The sequence below is a fragment of the Stegodyphus dumicola genome, chromosome 6 (genome assembly GCF_044657685.1).
Source record: "Stegodyphus dumicola isolate Sdum_Otavi_A_Nest chromosome 6, ASM4465768v1".
NCBI classification, from domain to species: Eukaryota; Metazoa; Arthropoda; class Arachnida; order Araneae; family Eresidae; genus Stegodyphus; species Stegodyphus dumicola.
The window spans coordinates 194,763,318-194,786,167 of NC_140773.1; the positions used below are offsets into that span (position 1 = coordinate 194,763,318).

At 29.0% G+C, this 22,850-nt stretch overlaps 1 protein-coding gene across 6 annotated transcripts in view; it reads left to right on the forward strand.

The window, feature by feature from the left end:
* The window catches only part of step (cytohesin steppke), a 151,200-nt gene extending 129,855 nt beyond the window's left edge, over positions 1–21,345 (forward strand). For 4 of the 6 annotated variants that reach the window (XM_035366749.2, XM_035366758.2, XM_035366732.2 and 1 more), the window contains exons 3-13: positions 3,559–3,623; positions 5,182–5,248; positions 5,335–5,453; positions 7,200–7,280; positions 10,050–10,162; positions 10,269–10,417; positions 10,594–10,705; positions 11,529–11,543; positions 12,274–12,350; positions 12,492–12,712; positions 19,457–21,345. In XM_035366749.2, coding sequence (XP_035222640.1) covers positions 3,559–3,623; positions 5,182–5,248; positions 5,335–5,453; positions 7,200–7,280; positions 10,050–10,162; positions 10,269–10,417; positions 10,594–10,705; positions 11,529–11,543; positions 12,274–12,350; positions 12,492–12,712; positions 19,457–19,529 — 1,092 coding nt within the window. In that variant the 3' untranslated portion in view covers positions 19,530–21,345. Of the gene's footprint in view, positions 1–2,322; positions 3,195–3,558; positions 3,624–5,181; positions 5,249–5,334; positions 5,454–7,199; positions 7,281–10,049; positions 10,163–10,268; positions 10,418–10,593; positions 10,706–11,528; positions 11,544–12,273; positions 12,351–12,491; positions 12,713–19,456 lie in introns of those variants that run through there. The other 2 variants (XM_035366773.2, XM_035366740.2) reach the window with 2 other exon arrangements.
* The last annotated feature ends 1,505 nt before the right edge of the window (positions 21,346–22,850 follow it).

The following is a 22,850-nucleotide window of genomic DNA, read 5'->3' on the forward strand; positions in this document are numbered from 1 at the left end:
TTTATCATTATTTTAATTATTAATTTTAAGATTTTATTTATTGTTTTTCTTTCCTGATGACTTTCTGTAAGGCTTCGGTACTTCTGCTTTTTAGAAATTAAGATCTGTGTATAGGTGCAAATTATTAGAAAAATAGTATTGATAATTATGTTGAAATACTGCTGTTGAATCTTTATTTTGGGTTTTATTAAAAAGAGACTTTAAGCAAATGACATCCAAAGAAATTCTAGGATGGAAGTATTCTGGGAGTTTCTTGAAAAGGATCTTAGTACCTAACTGCTGTTACAGTTAAGCATTGAAGTATCACAAACAAAATTCAGACAAAACTAAAAATATTAGCTTCCAAATTTGGTTATTGAAGTGTACTTTTCATTAATCAGAATGCTAAAATGATATTATTTTTTAATGTGAAGCCATTATACGTATATTTACTTGCGATTAAAAAAAATTAGAGAACTTCATAAATCTGTACATTAAGCATTGATAATTTTGTGATTACTTGCTTCCAAGTAAAAAAAAAAAGAAAGAAAAAAATGCTGCAGTGCGAGTCAAAATCATACGTATGTTGGTTGATTTTTGAGCATAAGATAGAACGGACTTTACTATGGCATCACATAGTGAAACCAAAATGAATCAATCTGAATTGTAAACAATCGTTAGAAATACAGAGAATCAAGGAGGCCGAATTGTTGCCGCATTCCCCACCCTTTAAACCACCATGGGATTGGCCGCTTGGAATCACGTGATCATCGCTCCTCTCTTCAAACCCCCATGCGCACTTTTATCAGTTTGGGGCTGGTTACGAAATTGCAAATATGTCAATCAGAGTATATAGGCACACCGAAATTATGACGGTATATTATGACAACTCGGTAATATTAATCTAAATACAGTCTCAAAAAAAAAACCAGATATCGTATTTTTCTGGTTTTTTTTTTTTTTTTTTTTTTTTAATATTTATAAACTAAAACTAAATGCTTAACAGGCACAATGAGCGGCGATCGTTTCGAGCGATAAATGTCTGACCGATTCCCCCCTCTTAAACTATGAAATCCCTCTCTGGTTTAGAACTTCTGCTTTAGTAAGGGATCTGAAGGTAAGATCCGATTATTGCCGTTGTGTTTTAAGATACCATTAATCATCTGATAATTTTTCATAATTTTTCTTTGCCCCCATAAAAACAAATTAAATGAGGTTGGAAGCTCGGAAAAATAAGCAATCTATTGCCAGTATCTAATTGTCACTGAATTTTAAATATTAATTAGTTTTGTTCCTCCATCCATATTCTTTTTTATCATTTTTCCCCCTAATTGGAAACTATTTTTGATGTGCTATATGAAATGAGATTTCTTGCTTTTCGCTTATTGTTTTCCGTTATTTATTTTCATATTTAAATATGTGATGCATTAATTAGGTCCGATAATAATTAGTTTTTGGACCTGCTTAATGAATCCCATATTTTAGTACGATCTCTAATCGCGTTATGCACTCACTGTGAATATTCCCAATTAATTAACCAAGGACCACGTCCACAGTTAACCTGAAATCACCGCTAATCAGGCAGTAGTTAAAAAAAAAATAATTAAATGAAGTGAATAACAAGGAAAAGAAATAACCGATATTATAATTAATAGAAAGCTATTAGCAATTTACATGTATTTTTAAGTAGTTTAATTTAGAGAATAAGTCCATTTGGCTATGTAAATTAAATGAGCTTCAAAACAGAGAGCACAATATTTTTGTTCATACTACTCCCTAGCATTTTGATAGCGAACAGAAGATTAACGTTGTACGCATAGATTGCTAAGATTAGGGTGATTTATTTCTAAGATAAGGATACTGTTTATCGGGAAGTATCTGTATTCGTAGTATGTTGTCATTACTTTCAAAAAAGTAGCTTTCACTCATATTCTTCGATTTTGTTATGCCGCATCAAACTAATTAACAGACAACAGGAGAATCGCTGATCGTTTAGAATATAAAAACCGGATATTGGAACTTTTTTCAATTCCTCTCCTATCGTATGGTTGGTTCTCTTCCAATTCGATGTACGTCCGTATAATGAACCGCTGATAAGCATGTATATATTCAATGTTAAATAATGAATAAAATTTGATAAGTTCTAAATCATGATTTATCTTTCGATAATTTAGGGAAAAGATCGAAAATTGTTTCTGATAAAAATTCATTTTTTGGAAATCTGTTGTGATGAAATTCATCAAGTTTTTCACTCAAACATTTTGCAATTGTTACCTAGCCCCCGAAGTGCATCATTTGAGCGTTCGAGTTGACAACGCGAGCAGGCAGTAGGGATGCTTGCATCTCATCCGTCATGAAGGGATGTGACTGCTCCAGTCATAAACATGAAATGCCCACTCTGTATGTGTCAGTGATGACCGGTCTTCACGTGAAGTTTTTAGCCTATTGCCATAAGATATATAGTCTTCCTTTCTTAGTAAATAAAGAAGTCTTTTGCTGTAGCACACATCTTCATTTTTCCATTTGAAGAATGGTCTCTCAATGCTATGATACATCTGCTTCCATCTTGCCTTGAAGCCATGGATGAATTAGCTGATACTTCGTACTTAGAAAGCCTAATTTATGATTGTGGAACTTTGGATTGAGAAGTTTTCATAATCACCTATTATTTTAGGAAGGAAGAATTTATTTTTGATGAGATTTCCATTTTTTCTTTTAATCTAAAATATCTATATGTGCTTGGCCATTAAGTTTTAAGAATTATATTGCCCAGCAGTAGTTTTCCGTAAAGGTGAAAGCATAACACTTTTTATACTGTGATAAATAATAAATGCACAGTCTGCTCAACAAACTCGCTTGTATCTAAAAGAATCTGTAAAATTTGCCCAAGTTTAAAAATACGTTATTTTTGCTAATATTTTCGGAAATTTCATACTTTCATCATATCATATATATTAAATATTTTTTATGAATTATTTAAACGTGAATATTGCATTTAGTCTTATTTTCTGTATCAAATTTTGACAGAATGCAAAAACTTTGCTGTCAGATGCTAAAAAGAATGTCTCATTTTTAAAGCTAGTTTCAGTTGATATTAATATACAATAATAGTAGGCGAAGACTTTATCCATCCATAATTGACTATGCATATGTGTTGCATAGTACCAGGTTATGAAAGAAAAGCTCTTGATGATGATGATGACGATGATGATGAGGTGAGATCTGACTCTTAACTATTTCACAGACTTTCAAAATCATTAATAAAAATTATCAAAAAATAGCTTTCTGTTAATTAGTAATTTAATAATATTCAGCTAAAGAAAGAGTAGGCTTGTTAAATGATTTAAAACAATAATATTGATCTTTTTATTTTAATATTTTATTGAATGCTGTTACATTCAGAAATGGAAAGCATTTAACATAATATCAAAACCAAAAAGTTGGAGGGAAAAAACTATATGTCTTAGAGCATATCTTTAATGTAATTAATTTAATTTTCCACTTTTATTATTTTGTCTTATATTTATATATTTATAAGTATTAGGAAATTTAGTTGCTGTAAAATTTGTTTCTTTATAGCAACTCAAAGATGAGATTACAGAAGTCACAGCTGAAATGGAAAGGCTGGAAGCCCAGGATGAGTGGTAATGTATTTTTATTACATTTATAAGTAATAATAGAAATCATTTAATAGTGTGAAGAGGTATTTATTATATTATGAAATTCTTTGTATTTCTAGTAAGGGATGAAAGACTATAATAGCATTATTTATTTAATGCACTGAAAATTCAGTATTTTGCTTTAAGTTAATATTGAAGTAGATTTAAGTCTTGACACTAATTTTACCAGTCTTAGCGTACTTTTGTACTTTTAAATTCTGCTATGAGAAGACTTTAATGTACGTTTTAAGAAATAATGTTACTGTTCAATTATTTTAATTATAATATGAAATAAATGCAAGTTATAATTAAAATATGTAATAAATTTGTTAATCTGGATGTATAGTTTGTATACTATGAGGATAATTTGGAAGTTCATGTAATGTGCAATGATGCAAGGAAGTTTTGCATTTTTTAATATGAATATTTCATTAAAATAATTAAATACTGAAAGTATTTCAATTATTTGTAATGCATTTATTATTATAGTAATAATTAAAATAGCTATAGTTTTTAATATTTATAGTTAAGATATTCAAAATTTATAGTATTTTTCAGTTGATGTAGTAATTAGTTTTTAAATTTGATAAACTTAATGAATTTATAATTTGGCCTGTGAAATTTTTAATTTGTAAATTTTGTATTGCATGCGTGTTATTACTGTGTAAAATGTTATATATTCTAAATTAGTTTTCCCTGGTATTCTTAACTAATCAGCATATCTGAAAGACTAGAAATGGTCAGAACATGAGATACTAACATTTTTATTTATTTTATGTATAAAATTTTATTAAAGGTGACTAAATTAAAAGGTGGGCCCCATCAAAGTATAAGATTATTATATTCTAGTTATTTTATGAAATTATTATGGTATACTAAATAATAAATTCAAAAGTAATCTTTTCTGGAGCCTCAGTAATTTCATTGTTGTAAAATATAAATAAATCATAAAAGCAGAATTGGATTTTATAAAATTCTCAAAACATTTATACAGTTTTTAATTTCTGTTTGCATTTTTTTCTGTATTTTCCCACATGAAAATTGATTTATGCTAGGTATATTGGTGTTTCCTTATTATAGCGGCTCCCAGGATTGATGGATAATCAACCAAGATATCTTGTTGAAATCTCACCATGTGGTGTTATACCTTGCTACATATTTCATTTTTCAGTTGATTAGCAATTAAATTTTGAGTGCCACTATAACAAGGAAGTACTAGTACATTTTATATTATAATTTAATACATCTGACATTTTGCATTTTAGTGAAAATAAAACTTTTGTTGAATATCATTTGATCAGAAATGCATTTAATATTTTTTAATTAGAGAAAAATAAATATAACTTGCTTCTGCATAGAAAATTCCAGACCTCATCTGTGTGCATATTAATTTTTATTTATTTATTTTGTAACACTTGAGAAACAATTCATCACAACTTTAAGGTTTTAGCATTTGATATTTCTTTCAAATTGAGCAATATATATATTTTCTATGAATAAAATTAGTATTCGTAAAATTATATATATATTTTTTAAATTTCAGCAAAAGTAATACCAAAGCAAAACAATTGTCAACTGGGAAAAAGAAATTTAATATGGATCCTAAAAAGGTAAATAAATTTTTCCATTTGATTTCATGGTTTTAAAACTTGATGTTTTTTGTAAGAGTAACTGAATAACTAATGTTTAATAATAGGGAATTGAATATTTGATTGAGCATGGACTTCTGAAGGATACTCCAGAAGATGTAGCTCAGTTTCTCTATAAAGGAGAAGGCCTTAACAAAACTGCGATAGGGGATTATCTTGGTGAAAGGTTGGTTTATATATATTTTTTAATCTGCGTAATGTTTTCTTCGTTTCTAGCAACATTAAAAACTTTTAATGTAAATTATCTTAAAAACAGGAAATGGAGTTAAATCCATTCATAAACAGTTGTAGTTATATTTCCTCCATAACTTTTCGATTGGTTTCAGTCGAAATGTTATAGATCTGAAATTATTTTGGAAATAAAAGATAAGCAGTATTCTCCATAGTTAAATGCATTTAACAAATGAAAGAAAATTTCATAATCATTTGTAGAATATCCAAAATGCAGCAGTCTTTTTTTATACATGGAAACCATGTATAATTGGGAGCTATATGCAAGAGAAGGTTAATTAGTTAATTGAACACAAAATTAAACTTGAAATTTGTAGCAATTTGAGGCCATTATATATAATAAATAATACATTTCAAAAAGTATCAGTGCTAGAATTGTTTAATGAAATTTAATATGTAAAATATAAATAATTAAAAATCTCAAAATTTGAATCGCATAGCTTACTTCCATTTATAGCTTTGTAGAGTAAAACTGATATTTTCTGATTTTGTATTTAGTTAAAATACCCATTTACCTAGTCTGAGATGAAAATGTGACTAGTGATTGTGTAATGAAGTAGAGCCCCTAAAGTTTCTGTTGAAACTGAGGTTTTCTCATTAAAGCATTTCAGTTATATTTTTTATATTGAGCAGAGCATATGAGTGGCTGATGAATGGTTGCAAATATCTGCTAAATTTCAACTGCAAAGCTGTCAGAATTATCTAGCCAAAGTTTCTTATAGTGGTCTTTAGCTTAACAGTTACCCAAACCCAATGGCTGAAGTTTGTTCTTGTAATATGTAATAGCAGAAAAAACACCATATTCATATTGCTAATTGTAATGAAGTATGAGAGTAAGCAGTATATTGATAAATGAAAAATTGCACTTATGCTGTTTCTTTCCGAATTTGTGAAGAAATTTCAAAGAAGTGTCCAATGTCTTTTTAGCTTTCTTGATGTTATCCTATTTTTTAATCAATTTTTCCCTCCTCCCAGTCTTGAAACAGCAAGCCTTTTATATTTTTTTATAATAGCTATGACAAAAAGAATAATATTTCATATTATAGGCATTCGACTAAAATGGAACTATAAATATCTATTTTTCTGCAGCATTTATAGTCCTGCCCCTGTCATTGTTTTCACTTACTGGGTTAAGTTTCACTACTAAAAGACAAAGGTGTCTTGAGCATATTTCTGAACAAAAATCCAGCTCCATCACAATATAAGCTGTATTTAGGGATTTTTTTTTTTTTTTTTTTTTTTTTAACTTGGAAAATCTGCAAACTTTGTTCAACACGAACCTTTTCAATGTTGCCACATTTAACTACTTACATTTATGAGTAGTTATCCCATGCCTTTTAAGTTTATCATTTTTTATTATGTTTCAGATATTGAACAAATATTTATTGCTCAAGCAATTCTCTCTGAATTTGTGTATTCATAGAGATTAGTTTATGAAATTCTTTGAATGTCTGCTATTCTAGAATGTCCTTCTGTATATTTCGGACTAGCAGTAGTAGAAATTTGTTATTGTCTTAGGTCAAAAAAAGGAATTTACAGGCAAATTTCATTCATACTTAAAAAATGTTTAAATTTCTAAGAGTGGTTGGAGTGATATTATGATTGATTAAATACAACTTTTAAGTTATGGTATGTTTTATGAACATTAAATCTTAATTTTTTTTTTTTTTTTCTGTTTCAGAAATGATTTTAACATTAAGGTGCTTGATGCATTTGTTGAATTGCATGATTTTACCGATTTAATTCTGGTCCAAGCCTTAAGGTAAGGTTTCACAAGCAGTCCAGTAAGATTACTTTTTGTGGTCAAAAGTAGTATTTTGTATGTATTTTTTATGGTAACAGAAATTAACAACCTGTTGTCCTGTGTTTTGTCAGATTAGAAGCTGTAATTGACTGAAAATGTGTAATTCTGTACACTATTATAGAACTAAGGATTATGTAGCTTTGTAAATTTTGTGGTTTATAGGTCATATTTTCCCCAGTTTTGTTTAAAATTTTTCTCATTCTACTTTTTATGTTAAATCTGGATGCTTTCACCTACCTACCTACCTGAAACTTGCCTATACTTTAAGAATTATTTAATCAAAATTTATTCAATATAAAAACATACATTTTTTTAATACAATTACATGCAACAAAAATAATGACAGAATTAAGACAACTGAATACTGGTAGTTTGACCCAGGTTCAAATCCAGCAAACTGGCTGGCTGCATGGCTTGTTTCACCATGTGTGATGTATGAGCCAGTGTCCTTTGTGAAGATATCCCCCTCCTTAAGCTGATGGCCTGTGTGTACTTTGTCATCTTCAGATTACTTAATCTGACCTTATTTGAATTGTTGTGATTTTGATATCCAGTTTTACATTAGCAGTGAGCATTTTTTTATTTACAGTGCTGGATAACTTAGCAGTGAGCATTTTTTTATTACAGTGCTGGATAACTATGTGCATAATTACCTGTGAAATTTGTCCAGCTGTTCTATCTCTGTATTTATTCCTTTCCATACGGAGAACATTTTTTTAAAAGTTATTTCAGGAGTTTGCTGTTAAGTGTTTTGGGAGATTCATTGTGAGTTGTAAAGTATGTTTTGGTGCTATAGATTTATCTTTATATTGCCTAGAATATTCATGATTGCCTCGTAGTTACTCTCTTACATAGGCTACAATTCTGTAAAGAACTGGTTTCTGTTTATGTCGCTGAAAATTATAAATTTTCAAACAAAATTTTTATGCTTAACTCACACAGGACATCCAAATATGAAACTTTTTTGGTAGTTCAGATTTAATTCTGTTTAGAAACTGTTGCTGAGAGCTTATTTATATTGGTAGATTTTTTTCTACTGATTTCTTATCCTTGCTGTCTTTCACTTTATCAAGCCATCCAAGTATTTTGTCTTTATGCTATGATAATATTAAAAATAGCATCAATGAAAGTATAGCTGAAAATTTCAAATTCATGTAGCATTACTAGTGACATCTGAACTGCATAATGATTTTAGATAAATTTCACAAGCAGTCCAGTAAATAAGATAAATTTCAAAACCTTGGAATTTAGAATGATCTGAGATATTCTTTTCTGATGAGAGGCAGATGTTAGTTAAATAGCAATATGTCTAAAAAGCTAAAAAATTTTATTTTAAAAATATTATGTTTACCTATATATGTATATATACTTACCTATATGTGTACATTTTGTAGCCATTGAATTGATTTTTAGATGTTTCAAAAGTTTTAATCTCGGAATTTTCTTTCCTGTTCCTGCTGTTGTCACATTTCATCTTGTTTATGCCTGGATGTGTATTTCTTTGCTTTCCTATGGCATTTTTTCGTAATTCTTTTGAACTTCCCGTTTGTCTGAATTCCCATAGTTTTTGTGTTGAAAATATGATATATGACAAAGAAATACTAGTCCTTTTTAGACTTGTATTACTATCTGTAGAACATGATTAAATTCATTCAGAAATCTCTTATATGCAAATTGGGGCCATGTAAGTTTTGTTTTTGACTCATGGTGCATTGTGTATTTTTTCAACTAGTGTGGGGGTATCTGTTTGCAGCCACTGTGTGTTTGAATAATGGTTTTAATATTTATTGTAAAGTGTGTTTATCTCCAAGTCTGAAAAAAATTAGTAATTGCAACTAACAGTTTCATGTACCATATAGAAATAGTTGTTTTATATGTGAAACCGAGAAAAGGGTTTTGAATGGAATTTCTGGTTATTTGTTAATTTTCATTTTTTTAAACTTTAATTTATTTTTGACTATCATGGTAGTCATAATAATCATACTTCATTTTGTTTTTCATGGTCTTATATATTATGGTGTGTTTATTTCAAAATAACTTTATATTTAAGATTCAGTAATTAATTCATCTTTGATTTAATTGTTCTGATCCTAATGAACAGTTATACTGTTTTAAGTTTCACTAAATGATGTTGACTTGTAGCTTTAAGTGGCTCAGATTTATATACCTCAAAATTTAAACATGTATATCTATCATGGTAGAAAAAGGTCAGTTTCCTGTTAGCAAATTTTGAGGAAAATTTATTTTAGTAGCGTGTTTTAATCATGTATTTTAAGAAATACTATTTTTCTTTATTTGAAAATGTGTGTAGTTATTTCATGTTTTAATGCACGTATCAAATATGTTATGATAGATCTTGGTAAAGAAAGGAAAATGTGTATAGTTTTGGTGAAGGTAAAAAGAATGTTGCTATTTTAATGCCACATGTCATTAAATATATTAGAAGGAATCCTTTTATGATATTGATGTCATATTAAACGACTGAAAATTAATCTGATTGAAAATATAATAATGGAAGCACTTTATGCCTCTATCTGGCTGTTAAAAATTCATGAATTTATTGTGAGTGCAAAAATCTCAAAATAGAACATTTTGGGACATTGTCCTTTTTTCTACAAATTTATATGTTCTAGATTTTTAAATGAATATTTACCCTGCTTTTGATGTAAGATCCTTTATCTAACTGAACCATTTATCCTGGATGTATTTATTACATTTTAATAACAGGCAATTTTTATGGAGCTTCCGTCTTCCTGGTGAAGCACAAAAAATTGATCGCATGATGGAAAAATTTGCTCAGCGATATTGTCAGCTAAATCCAGGAGTATTTAGCAATACAGGTAATGTGAAAGAAAAGTTTTCAGTTAATTTATTTAAAGAATGTTTTTATCTTTGTATTACTTCAAGCACATGTTACTGTATGAATTATTTCTTCCTATCTTTCAGACACATGCTATGTCCTTTCCTTTGCAATTATCATGTTGAATACTTCTTTACATAACCCTAGTGTTAAGGAAAAGCCCACAGTGGAGCAATTCATAACAATGAATCGAGGTATAAATAATGGTGGGGATCTTCCTAGAGAATTATTAGAGGTATGTATATATATATATATATATATATTGTCAATCAATTTTCTAAGTGCTGTTGAATTTTTGTTCATTTGATAAATGAATGTTATGCTTTGCTTACCTTCAAAAAGTGCTTTATAAGTAGTACGTTATGATTTTTGTAATGTATATATTTATACGAATTTTTTGCTCTCTTTCAGGGATTATATGATAACATTAAACAAGAACCATTTAAAATTCCTGAAGATGATGGAAATGACTTGATGCACACATTTTTTAATCCAGATAGAGAAGGATGGCTGTGGAAACAAGGTAAGAGTAAAAATATATTTTCAAAACTATAATCAATAAATTAATTAAATATTAATTTTTTAAATTGCTAAATATTTTAAAAAGTAATAAAATTTATGCATATTATTTCACTGCAGATTTTTAAAAGCAGTTGTAGTTCTGGTTCTGTGATTTTAAATTTTATCATTCCTTGCACTTAATGCTGATTTCCCTTTTGCAGCTTTGTAATTTTTTTTCCCCCTCTAGTTTTTTATGGCACAATTTTCTTAATTTTGTAGATATTTCCTCAAACTTTCTTAAAAAAAAATTAATTGCATTTTGTTTTATACTGCTAGATTTAGACTTTATATTTTAACCAAGGTAATTTATGCAAACTGGAGTGTGTTCTGTTGCACTGTGTTTGCTTCATGCATTGTTTATGATGTAACATTGCACAACTGTCTGCAAATGCTTCTTTACAATTTCCTATTTTACTGATATCATTAGATTTTGAAATGCTATTTGTATTTATTAAATTTTTTACAAGTTGAAATTTTAAACTTTATTTCCTGTAAGTTTGACCATTAAAAAAGGAAAATTTATTGTTTTCTGGAGGTTTTTGCATTTCATTTTGGATCGGTTTCTGAACATTAATATTTTTAAAGTTTATAAATTCATATTTTCACTGGTATTTGAAATAAATAAAAATATACTCATAATTAATTTTTCCATTTTGTGAAAAAATTTAATAGGTTGTCTTTAAGCACATGTATGAATTTTGGATAGTTATATTATCTTGTTAACGTGATATTTGTTCTCCAGTTATTTGAAAACATGATATTTCTTTTATGCAACTCAAATTCAGGGAGTTCAAAAATCAGTAAGTTGATTGTACAAGACATTTGATGTTCGCGTTGCCAGTTGCTTTTTCACCTGCTGTGCATTTCCTGCTGCTGCTGCTGCTTTATTTATTTCCTGCTTTAAATGTTAAATTTTTGCATTTCCCTTAAAACCCATATTTTTTGGAGAAAAGCACCTGTTCCACCTTATAATTCCGCATGATTGTTGAGTTATAATTTAAATAAGGAATTGTCTTTTTTTTTTTTTTTTTTGTTTGGGCTGCCAAACTTTTGTACATAACTATTTTTTTTTTTTTAAATAAAATGTAACTGCATGTAAAATATTCAAATATTTAGAGGTAAAAAAAGAAACTACTAGTTTAATAAAAAATATTTTTACTCTATTTGTTATTAAGTTTTTGTTTCTTTTAAATTAACAATTTTGGCTAGCAAATTTGCTTTATATTCAGCATGCATTTATTTGTTAACTTAATAACACCAATTACTTTGTACTTCATTTTTAATATTTGTTACATACATTTAGTATGTTCTAGTTAATTATGATTTTGTATGTGAAAATGGAGCTTCTCAATATCTCATTTTTATGTTTGTGTTCTGTGTATGTATAAAGAATTTTACTGCTATATTTCATATTCATTCATAATAAACTAAGAATTTTTAATTGTCTATATTGTCTAATGAAGCATTTTAATTATATTTTATAAATTGTACAAGTTTCTTTTAGTTACATCTAATCATTTGTTTTAATAGGTGGGAGATATAAAAGTTGGAAAAGAAGATGGTTTATCTTAAATGATAATTGTTTGTATTACTTCGAATATACAACGGTATGTTCATTAGGTTCTACATATAATTTTAATGAAATATCTGTGTTATGAGTTTGCCTGCAGTTTATTTAAAATAGCCATTAATGTCATTCAATTGTTTTTCTTTTCTTGGATTCTAATGGTATCTAATTTCATTTGTAGGACAAAGAGCCTCGAGGCATTATTCCTCTTGAAAATGTTCAGGTTCGTGAAGTTCAAGATCGCAACAAGCTCAATTGTTTTGAATTATTTTCTGTGGGAAGTGATGTTATAAAAGCTTGTAAAACTGATTCTGAAGGAAAAGTTGTTGAAGGAAAGCATACTGTATACAGAATGTCTGCTGCTACCCCCGAAGAAAAAGATGAGTGGATGAAATGTATTAGGTATACTTACTTACTTTACTACTTAATTTTGGAGATTTTCTTTTATGTATATAGTATGAATTTGTTTCCATAAACCATTGTTATTAGTAGAACTGTTTATTATTTGTTAGGTAATTAAAAAAAATTCTGAACAATTGTAGCACATACTGAAGGCAGGAAGAAAAATTATTCTAACTGGTTAATTGTTGCAAATAATTTACATGTGATAATAACATTAAAAACATTCTTCGTAATTGTACTTGTATTATTTGTTCTGTTAAAAATTTTGTTTTTAATTTTTTTTTCACATTTTTGGAAGTTCAGTTGATTTTTAAATGATGCAGAGATTTTGATTACTGTGAAACAACTGAATTGCACACATTTTGATATTATGTATATTAATTTGCTGTATATGTGATTTTGTGATAAAGTAAATCGAGAGCATGAACTGTTCCTGTCCATAACTGTGTCTTCTGTTTACTATATAAATAGTCTATCTGTACTACATTAATATTGCTTTATATCATTCAACAGAGCTTAAATTGCTCCGGTACTTCTTAGTTTTCGAGATAAATTATAATTTCAGCAAGAGCTCAATAAATAAATAGGCTCCCGCACTTCTTTTATGTAAATGAAACACAATTTTTTAGTACATAAGTTTTGTTTTAATAGTAAACGTGCCTTAAAAATTAATTCTAACATCTGAATGCAGGCCTGGTCTTTCTCTCACACTCAAGCCTTGTACAGAGGTTGAGACTTTTAAAGAAAAGAAAGCCCCCAATTTTACGTCAAAGGCTTAATCTCCAGACTATGCAATAAATTTATGAGAACGGGTAAATTTTGTATTTCTCAAAGAACTAAAAGTGATCGCCTGGTTGTGAACTTTCCATTCTAGTGATTTCCTACTGCAAAGCCCCTGTAGACTTTCTGAATGATGTAACCAAATGGGGAGACTACTACTGTCACTTGTACAGAGAAGTCATATTTATTCTCACATTGAATTCAGGGAAAATTTCTGCTTGACGGATAGAATTATATTGACAGGGCATCACAATCAGAAAGTCTTGAATTCTTCTCTCTTTATTTTCAAAGCAACACTTTTTTGTTAAATTTCTTTCCATATCCTCATACTGTTTCTAGAATTCTCACTATTCTCCTAAATGGAGCTTTAATCATTTTATCCCTTTTCCTTGTTGTGCTGGAAAAAAAAAAAAAGTGGTACCTATCATCCTTTGGAACAGTACATTATACGTATAATCAGGGCTTAAACTCAGACGGAGATCGGCTGAGCTGCTTTTTAGCATCTAAGTGGAATTGTAATTCCAGCCGATGCCTCACGTAAGACAAGGTCCAATACTTTTTTCTATTTATTTATTTAAAATTAAATTAATAATTTATTAGATTTCTCTTTATATCTCTACATTTTCTTAATTTTAATTGATTATTTAATTATTTAAATTTTTTAGCTATTTTATTTATTTGGTTTTTCTTTCCTTCCTCACAGTCTTCCATAAGGCTCAGGCACTTCTAATTTTAGAAATTAAATCCTGTTATTCAAGACAGTTTAGGTATTATAAACATTACTAACACTAGACATTAAAAAATTATAAAGTTTTGCAACAATTTAATGTATAATTTATCATACTAAATGGTAGACTTTGTATTGTTGTTGTGAGCTACAGGATCGTGGATGTTTCAGAGCCGGGACAAGGGTGAGGCAAGTCAGCCACTTGCCTCAGGTGAATCACTAGAAGGGGTGCCAAATAGGCTTAAGAATTCAAAAATTACTTTAATTATGTTTTTAAATTTGTCAGTTATTATTAGGGAAAATAAGCTTCGGCAAACTTAAATTAATAAAACAATAGGAAGAATTATAATAAAACCTGGAAATTAATGCAATGTGCATTTTGATGTTATTTCTTATGTATATAAAAAAATTTTTTTTAACATTTTCATTTGAAAGTTATAAATAATTGGCTATCTTATTTTTCTGAATTTATAAAGCAACGATTCAAAATATTTTAAGAATTATGGTATAATTATGCTATTTTGATTTCGTACTTTACCTTTGTTTAATACAAATATAGCTATTTTGATATGTATGTAGGGGCACGCATTTATCGTTTTGCCTCAGGTGAAAAAATATATTGGCAGGACTCTGGTTTCAGATAAAAAGTCCAGATAAGCAAAAAGAGCACTACAATTTATTATGAAAGTCAGCGTTATATATAATATGCACAGTGCAATGAGTAGCTAGAAATAACTCAAGGAGAATACAGATATTTAGTGATTCCTCCGTAGCACACAATATGTCTCGTAAAGTTCCTCTAACCACTCTCAGGGTAAACCTTAACTCATAATTCAGCTACTCATTAAATCTCATAGCTGATTCACAACTTCACTCTCCCAGATGTCTAACCCATATTTATACACTGTAGCATGGGCTGTAAAAATTTCTGTAGGAATCGGTCATGGGACGCTAAGTATTGTTTTCGCAGATCTTCTGGAAAGTCGTAAATTGCCACAAGGCCCTTCAGGAATGAAATTGCATAGATCTCACATTCTAATTGAGCTATTGTTGCACTCAGAATTAAAAGATTTCCAATTTCATGTAAATAAATAAAATATTACCAAACAGCTAAAAAAAATTCTTTCAGAAGAGATTCAAATATTTACATGTATTCGCAGTATGTGTATTTAGGTATAAATGAGATATATAGCTTTTTCATGGTTGTTTGAATATTTTTACTATGCATTTAATCTGCTAGTTTTTAAAATTGCTACAATTTTCTTGTACAGTCAAAAGTCGTTAATTCGGACACCCATAATCCGGAATGATCTATAATCCGGACCTCAAAGCTACAAACTTTCTGCGCATGCGTCGCGTTCACGCATGCGCACAGGCGTTTACGAGAGCGCGTAAGACCCTTATGGCTGCGAATATGTTTGTGCGCATGCGCGTTTAATGTGTAACGGAGTTATACGCTAAGCTAAAGTTATCTAATTCAGTTAATGTTGCAGATTGCGTTGTTGCTTAATCTTCGAATTGGATCCGGCTTATTATTTTTTGCAAACTGTTAGAGCAATTTTATAAAAGTAAGCTTGAACTTTCGATTATGTCAAATAGAATTTCCGATATATATTTACTACAAAGCGAAAGTATGTTTTGAAATCCGAAATCTGTTTATCAATTTCACGCTGCTCTGCGGCAGAGGGGGGGGGCAGAAACGTCATTATTAGATTATGATAGATTAGAAAGATTATGTCAAACAGAATTTCCAATATATATTTACTAGGTACTTTTCCGTTTCGCCGGCGCAAACCTCGCCATTTCCCTTTCTCCGGCGCAAATCTCGCCAAGCAGACCTTATTGGCGACAACACACAGTATACACATAAAAAAAATGTTAAGAAATGTTAATTCTAAGAATTTTAAACATTTTTTTATTTTGGAGGCATAAACATTTTAATATCGTTTAGAATTTTTTCAAATGGGTCTTTTGTGTCCTTTCGCCACATAAATTCGGCGAGGTAACTTTCCAGATGATTCCGAGCAGTTCCTCTGTGTTTCTTATTCCGTCATTTTGCGCTTCCCCATAGTCTTTAAATTTTTTGCGTGTGCGTTCCAGTTTCCGGATCTACAAAATTGTATTTATGGTTCACTTTGAAATGTTCGAAACTTTCCTCTTCCAGTTTTTCAATGCAATATCATTTCCATGAATCGGAATATATTGTAGTTCCTTTTTCGATGTTTTCATTTATTGCCTCTAATATAATACTCATGGATCGGTTTGGCACCATCACAAGGAAGCATTCGTTTGTTTCACGACAAACTCCACCAAAGATCCACTGTTGTGGTAAAATCCGTCCCGCGTTGTTTTTGCGCTTCGAGAACATACTTTCATCCACTTCAACGATCATACCAGGGCCTCCTATTTTGCGTTGTTGACATTTAAGTAAAGAATCCACACGAACCTCTCGCATGTAGTTATTCCAATCCACAACTGTTCCGTGACTGATTTCCAACTGCTTTTCACACCATTTAACTGAAGTTAATTCTTCACTCCAACCATAAATGAATCTTAAACACTTCAAGAAACTCAATCTCGATGATTCAAACCATGTGCCTTTCCGTATACTTCTTTTACTGCGGCAAGTTGAAAGGTTGCAACGCCATTGAATTTCGTCTCCGAAATATAATTTCATTTCATGATTATTTTCACAAATAGCAATGTTAGGCAAAACGCCTTTCGCTTGAAAGAATCTGACGGATTCTTCCTCTGTCCTGGGCAAATCCCAAATTTTCATTGGTTTTTCATCCATTTTTGACATATTTGTAAAAGACGTTAATTTTAGAATTGAAAGACGTTAAATTAAAGATTTGCTATGCTTTCATGGTATAACCTCTTGATTCGCAGTTTAATATCACGTGATCCCAAACGATCTCATCTAACGTAAAATACGCTACAAAAATCTGATTCTCTCAGGAATTATCTACATTAATTTCAAGTTAAATCTCAGTATGGAATACGAGTTTAAATGCAAGAATTATTTCAATATTATAATTTAAAAAATTCTATGTAACTGTATGCCAATATTGAAAAAAAAAAGGTAAATCTGATAATAAATCTCAGCGACTTGTTTTGAAAAAGTGCCCTGAAAGGTTATCAGCGAAGATATTCGCTTTGGCATCAGTTCTACCATTTTCGGCGACTTTATCGCTTGCGTCGGCGAAATGGGAAATTGCGCCGGCCAAACGGAAAAGTACCATTTACTAATATGTAATTTGTATCTACAAAGCGAAAGTATTGTTTTGAAATCCGAAATCTGTTTATCAATTTCACACCGCGGATTGGAAGTTGATCTGTCAACACTATCCTTATCTTCAGAGCAGATGTTTTTATTTTATTTGGATTATAATTCAGTACTAAGTTTAGTATTTCATCTCGATGTACTCCGTCTTTGATATGATTTAAATCAAGTTCCTGGTCATTATAATTCGCTTCCGACAGTGAAGAAAGTGACCCAGAGGTTATTGAAAACATTTCGATTGACAAATTAGTCGGTATTCTCAACACAGCAATTATAGGACTTGAACAGCGGAACTTTGTAACTAAACAAGAAATTATGTCTGTTTAATAGAATTAAAGAGAAAGTATTATCACATGAAACGAAGCAACTTACATTGAAGGAAATGTTTAATAAAGTAAACAAATAAATATTAAGTTTTTTCTTTTTGTAAATTTTGATATCCTTTAGATCATAATTGTTCTTTATTTCATAAATTACGGTTTCATATTTTTAATTTTGTAATTTTTGCATGCCATCTTACCAAATTTAAACTGATGATCTATAATCCGGAAAAATCAATAATCCGGAATCGCCGAAGTCCCGACGAGTCCGGATTAACGACTTTTGACTGTACATTTCTTTAAAATAATCCTCATATAACTTTAGCAGAGCTATTTAAACCTATATAACTCAAGGACAACTGTGTTGTTATTATTTTAATTAGAATTTGATATAGAATTTTAAATACTGAAAATTCAGTATTTGGTTCATTTGATCATTTTATAATGTATTTCAAATTTACATGATTTAAAATGGCAGCATATAATATATTTATAATTAAAATTCATTTAATAAGGAATATTGAATAATGTAATGGATTTAGAATAAAATTAGTGGATGCAGATTGCTGTGCATTTTTTCTTTATATTTGTTTTACATAAATTAAGTGACTTTTCTAAATATATTTTCTGTCTTGTATACAAAATTAAGTCTCTCTACAATGTCTTTCAACCAGAACTATTCAGAAAATTGTTTTTGAATTAACTATTCAGAAATTTAATTTTGAATAAAGCGCATATTATTCCCATAATTGTCATGAAACATTTAATATATCATGACTGATTAATATTGAAATTCTGAAGTACATAGCTGGATTGTTAATTTAATTATTATCTACAAAATCAGCATTGAAGAATTACTTTAAGAAGGTGCATACACCACCAATTTCTTTTACTGTCATTTTTAGTTGGGGAAACAAAGTAATGAGAGCTTGCTTATGCTTGCATTTTAAATAAATTATTTGAAATTTCTGTTGACATACTATTGCATTATTTGTAATTTTTCTGTGATTAGGCAAACACATTAAAGTTATGTAGCTGAATATAAGTAAATTGCATCCTAATGATGAGCGTGTCAATGAAATCATTTAATATTTTCAAGAAATCGGTTGTTATTTCTGCCATTGGGTGATGAATCATTTTCAAGATACATTCTCAGTTATAGGAAGGGAACCGGGAACTTTTTCAATGTTTTATGATGCATTTACCAAAACAAAATTTCCAACATATTTTTAATATAAAAAATTTTCAATATTAAATCCGTTTTTATTGATTATATTGTAAACAGCTATCATTCCAACATAACATTACGGAGGATAAAATGTGTCTTCTGTGTTAAATTAGTTTTGGTGTTTTAAATTTTTTAGCGTTCTTTTGCTGCTTCTGCAGTTTCTTGTTAGTTTATTTATACTAAATTAATTGTTAAATTTAATAGAACTAGTTAGCTTTATTTTTAATTAAACTTTGCAGTTGTGGGAGGTTTGTTTAGTGATGTTGAAAGAGATTTCCAGTTTATATGAAATATATTTATTATGTTTTGTTAATTAGAAATATAAATAAAATGAATCTCTCTCTCTCTTTTTTTATTTATTTATTATTATTAAGCAGTTTTGATATTTGTCTTTCCCCTCTTCTAGGCAAAGTATTAGTCACAATCCATTTTATGACATGTTGGCTGCCAGGAAAAGAAAGGCTCAACATGTCAAATAAATTGTAGGCATTCTGGTTGAATGTGTAAGTCATGATCTTCTGCCAATATTTAAAGGATCAAGAGTTAGCAACTTAATTGGAGTTCCATCTGTTACTACTTCCATGGTCATAAAAGTTTGGTTGCATCTCTTGCCTTTTCATCTTATCTCATACCTCAGTCATCTTTCACAGTAATGTTTGTTTTATGTGTATGAATTAAAAGAGATGTATTTATTTTTACTATGTACATTTCTAATGATGTGGAGTGCCAAAGAAAATGAATTGTATGTGGGATGAAATTTTGGCACTAGGACTTCAGATTTTGAATAAACATGCCTTAGTGTATTAACTATTTATCATCTCTCTTCCGCCACATGGAAAGTCACTTTTTCTACCTTTTATTATACTTAATAGTATTTTAGTTTCATTATAAAAGCATGCAGTTCTAATGTTTGAAGTGATGAAAATAGTCATTATGCAATTTCACAGTTAGAGTTGCAATTGGAATGATAATATAAATTTATTATTATTGTTGTTATCTTTCTTTTTTGTTATGCAAAGTAATGTGACCTAAAATATATTTTTTGTTTGTGAATGTTTTGAATGGAATGGGATAAAATTGTATAAATATTAGAAATTATTTTCTTTTGAGTCAATGTTTAGTCATTCTTGATTATATAACTGGCTTTCCCAAAATATCTCAGCACAAGATGCTTAGTACTATTGGTGGCATTTTGTAGTGATAAGCTAGCTGCTGTAATAAATTGTGATTATGACTTTTTTTGTGTAAAAATATGTACATTTAATATGTAATTATCTGTTGTGTGTGTTGTCTTTACAGTGATAATTGAAGAATTTTTGTGTGGCATTGTGGTGTAATTGATAAAAGTCCTTGTGCTGAGATTGATGAAATTATTTTATATTTTTTAATTCTTATTGTAAAGAATCAAATTTTCAGGTGCAAGAATGTTTGTCATTTGTATCATTGTGAATTAAAGAATCAAATTTTCAGGTGCAAGAATGTTTGTCATTTGTATCATTGTGAATTAATTATAAATAAATTTATTTCCATGATTTTTATGAAGAAGGTGAACACATTATAACATAATATAAATCTGTTAAATGCTTGAATGGAATCGCACAATAATTCTTCCTTATAAATGTGATATTTTAGTTTTCAAATTTTGATTATCTTATTCTCTGGAAGAAATTTATTATTTCACATAAGAGATTTAAAATGCTTTCATTTGCAAAGTAATAATTTTGTGTGTGTGTGTAATCTATCTGAAAATTATGCATAGGAGACAAATTTTAAATGCTGCCCCTTTTTTACGATTTTAATGATGTTGACCATAATTTAATCAACTTAAGTATGGATACTGTATGTTTTTGAAATTAAAGTTGTTGAGTTCCCATTAAAATCCATGCCTGTGTTTAAATGCTGTATATCAAAATATGACGCCTTTGTTTTTATGTAAATATTTTTTTTGTATCAAATTAATGTATATAGTAAAGCATATCAAATTTCCGTACATACAAATATATATATATACATTCATACCAGCCATGCTTTAAAGTATTCTTAAATATTCTATTATAAATAATTTATAATATACATTTTGTAAATAATATATATAGAAACTGTGTTATGGCAAAAAATTTAGTTTTGAACAGATTTTATTTGCTTTTTGTTTGTATTATAAAAAAAAATTTCTTAAATTTTAGCTTGCTTTTTGGCGAGCTCTTTAAGCATGAACTGTAAAATACAATAGTTTGTACATGTAAATGCACAATTTGTATTCTCTATTGAGAAAAATAAAGTCACTTGTGAATGTAACTGCTTTTTGCTGTCTAAAACATAATATAGTTTATATGATATCTTTGATTCTTTGTGTACTTACACTACACCCTTATACTTACATTTGCTGTATGAATGAAAAATTATACATGTATGAAAATCAACAGTTACTGAGTAATTCAGCCATTGGCTATCTTCTGTTAAAATTCTATTAACAGAGATGAAATTACCTTAACTACCCAGTCATAACAGAAGCTTGTTGTTCATTTCTTTCCTCTCAAGAAACTTGGCATCAACTGACATAATTTTGATCCAGATACAGCCTGAATTCTGGTTTTTTTTACTCCAAGAAATCTGGAATTTTCAGATTTATGAAACATAGACTCATTAGTTTTAATAAATTTTGTTTTAGAAGAAGTATATCATCTGGAGATTATGAAAATTTAAACTTTTAGACTATATAAATTTCAGTGAGAAATGAAACTTCTTGTATGAGCAAATATTTTGCTCAAATAAAAATGTATCTTGTATAGGAATGTTATTTTTGCTATTTGTGTTATACAAGAACAGAAAAAACCTTATATGAAATTTTGGCTGAAATATTTAGGCTAAAAGAAGATAGAAAACTTAAATACTCTGCACTGGTTAAATCTGTTTTAACTTGCTTTTATAGACCCATTGTTAAGCTCATTTATTTATATGAATGGTATTTTGACAAAATGTAAAACATTCTTGACTACCAATAACCCAGATGCTACTCATACTGTGAAATATTCATTCTCATTGCACAAAAAATACAGAAAATCCAGGGTTCATTCGGCCCTTAAGAATCCAAAAGTCCTTAGGTTTTTTTTTAAATTGATTTTTGGTCCTTAAAAGTCTTTAATTTCGATCAAATTCGGAAGTCCTTAATTTTAATCATCTGAAATTTCTGTCTGTTTTTACAATTGCCATTTTGAAAGTGAATTGGCATTTTGGACAAATATTTGTGGCTATTCATTGAAAAATGTAGTTATCTGTTGAATGGATGAATAGGTTTATGGATTATAATTTGCTCCTAGTTCTAATATAAATGGTGGGATACTCCAGTTTCTGAGGAAGAAGTGAAACATAAGCATTTTGAAATTATTTAATTTTTTTCTAATGAACAGCTCTTAAACAACTTTTCGCTTTTGGGAATGTGAATTCTGTATTAAAGAGTTCCAAATTTGGCGATTTATCAACATTTTGGCAAATTTAAGATCAGTTTCTATAAAAAAAAATTTAATTCAGAAATCTGGGAATTTTTGAGCAATATTTTTTTAAAAACATTATAACATTGATAAGTTTCATTAAAATAAGGCTAATATATTGAAACTGTATTCAAGAAATAACATTAAAATGAAACATTTTCATTTTTCTCTATCATATTATAAAGTGACATTACTTTCCCTTTTGGCGACATATATAATATTTTGAATCTGAAAAATAAACAAGGTAATAAATACTTAAATTGGGCTGTAGCATAATTCTTAGCAAAATAGCTATGTAATTAATTAAAAATA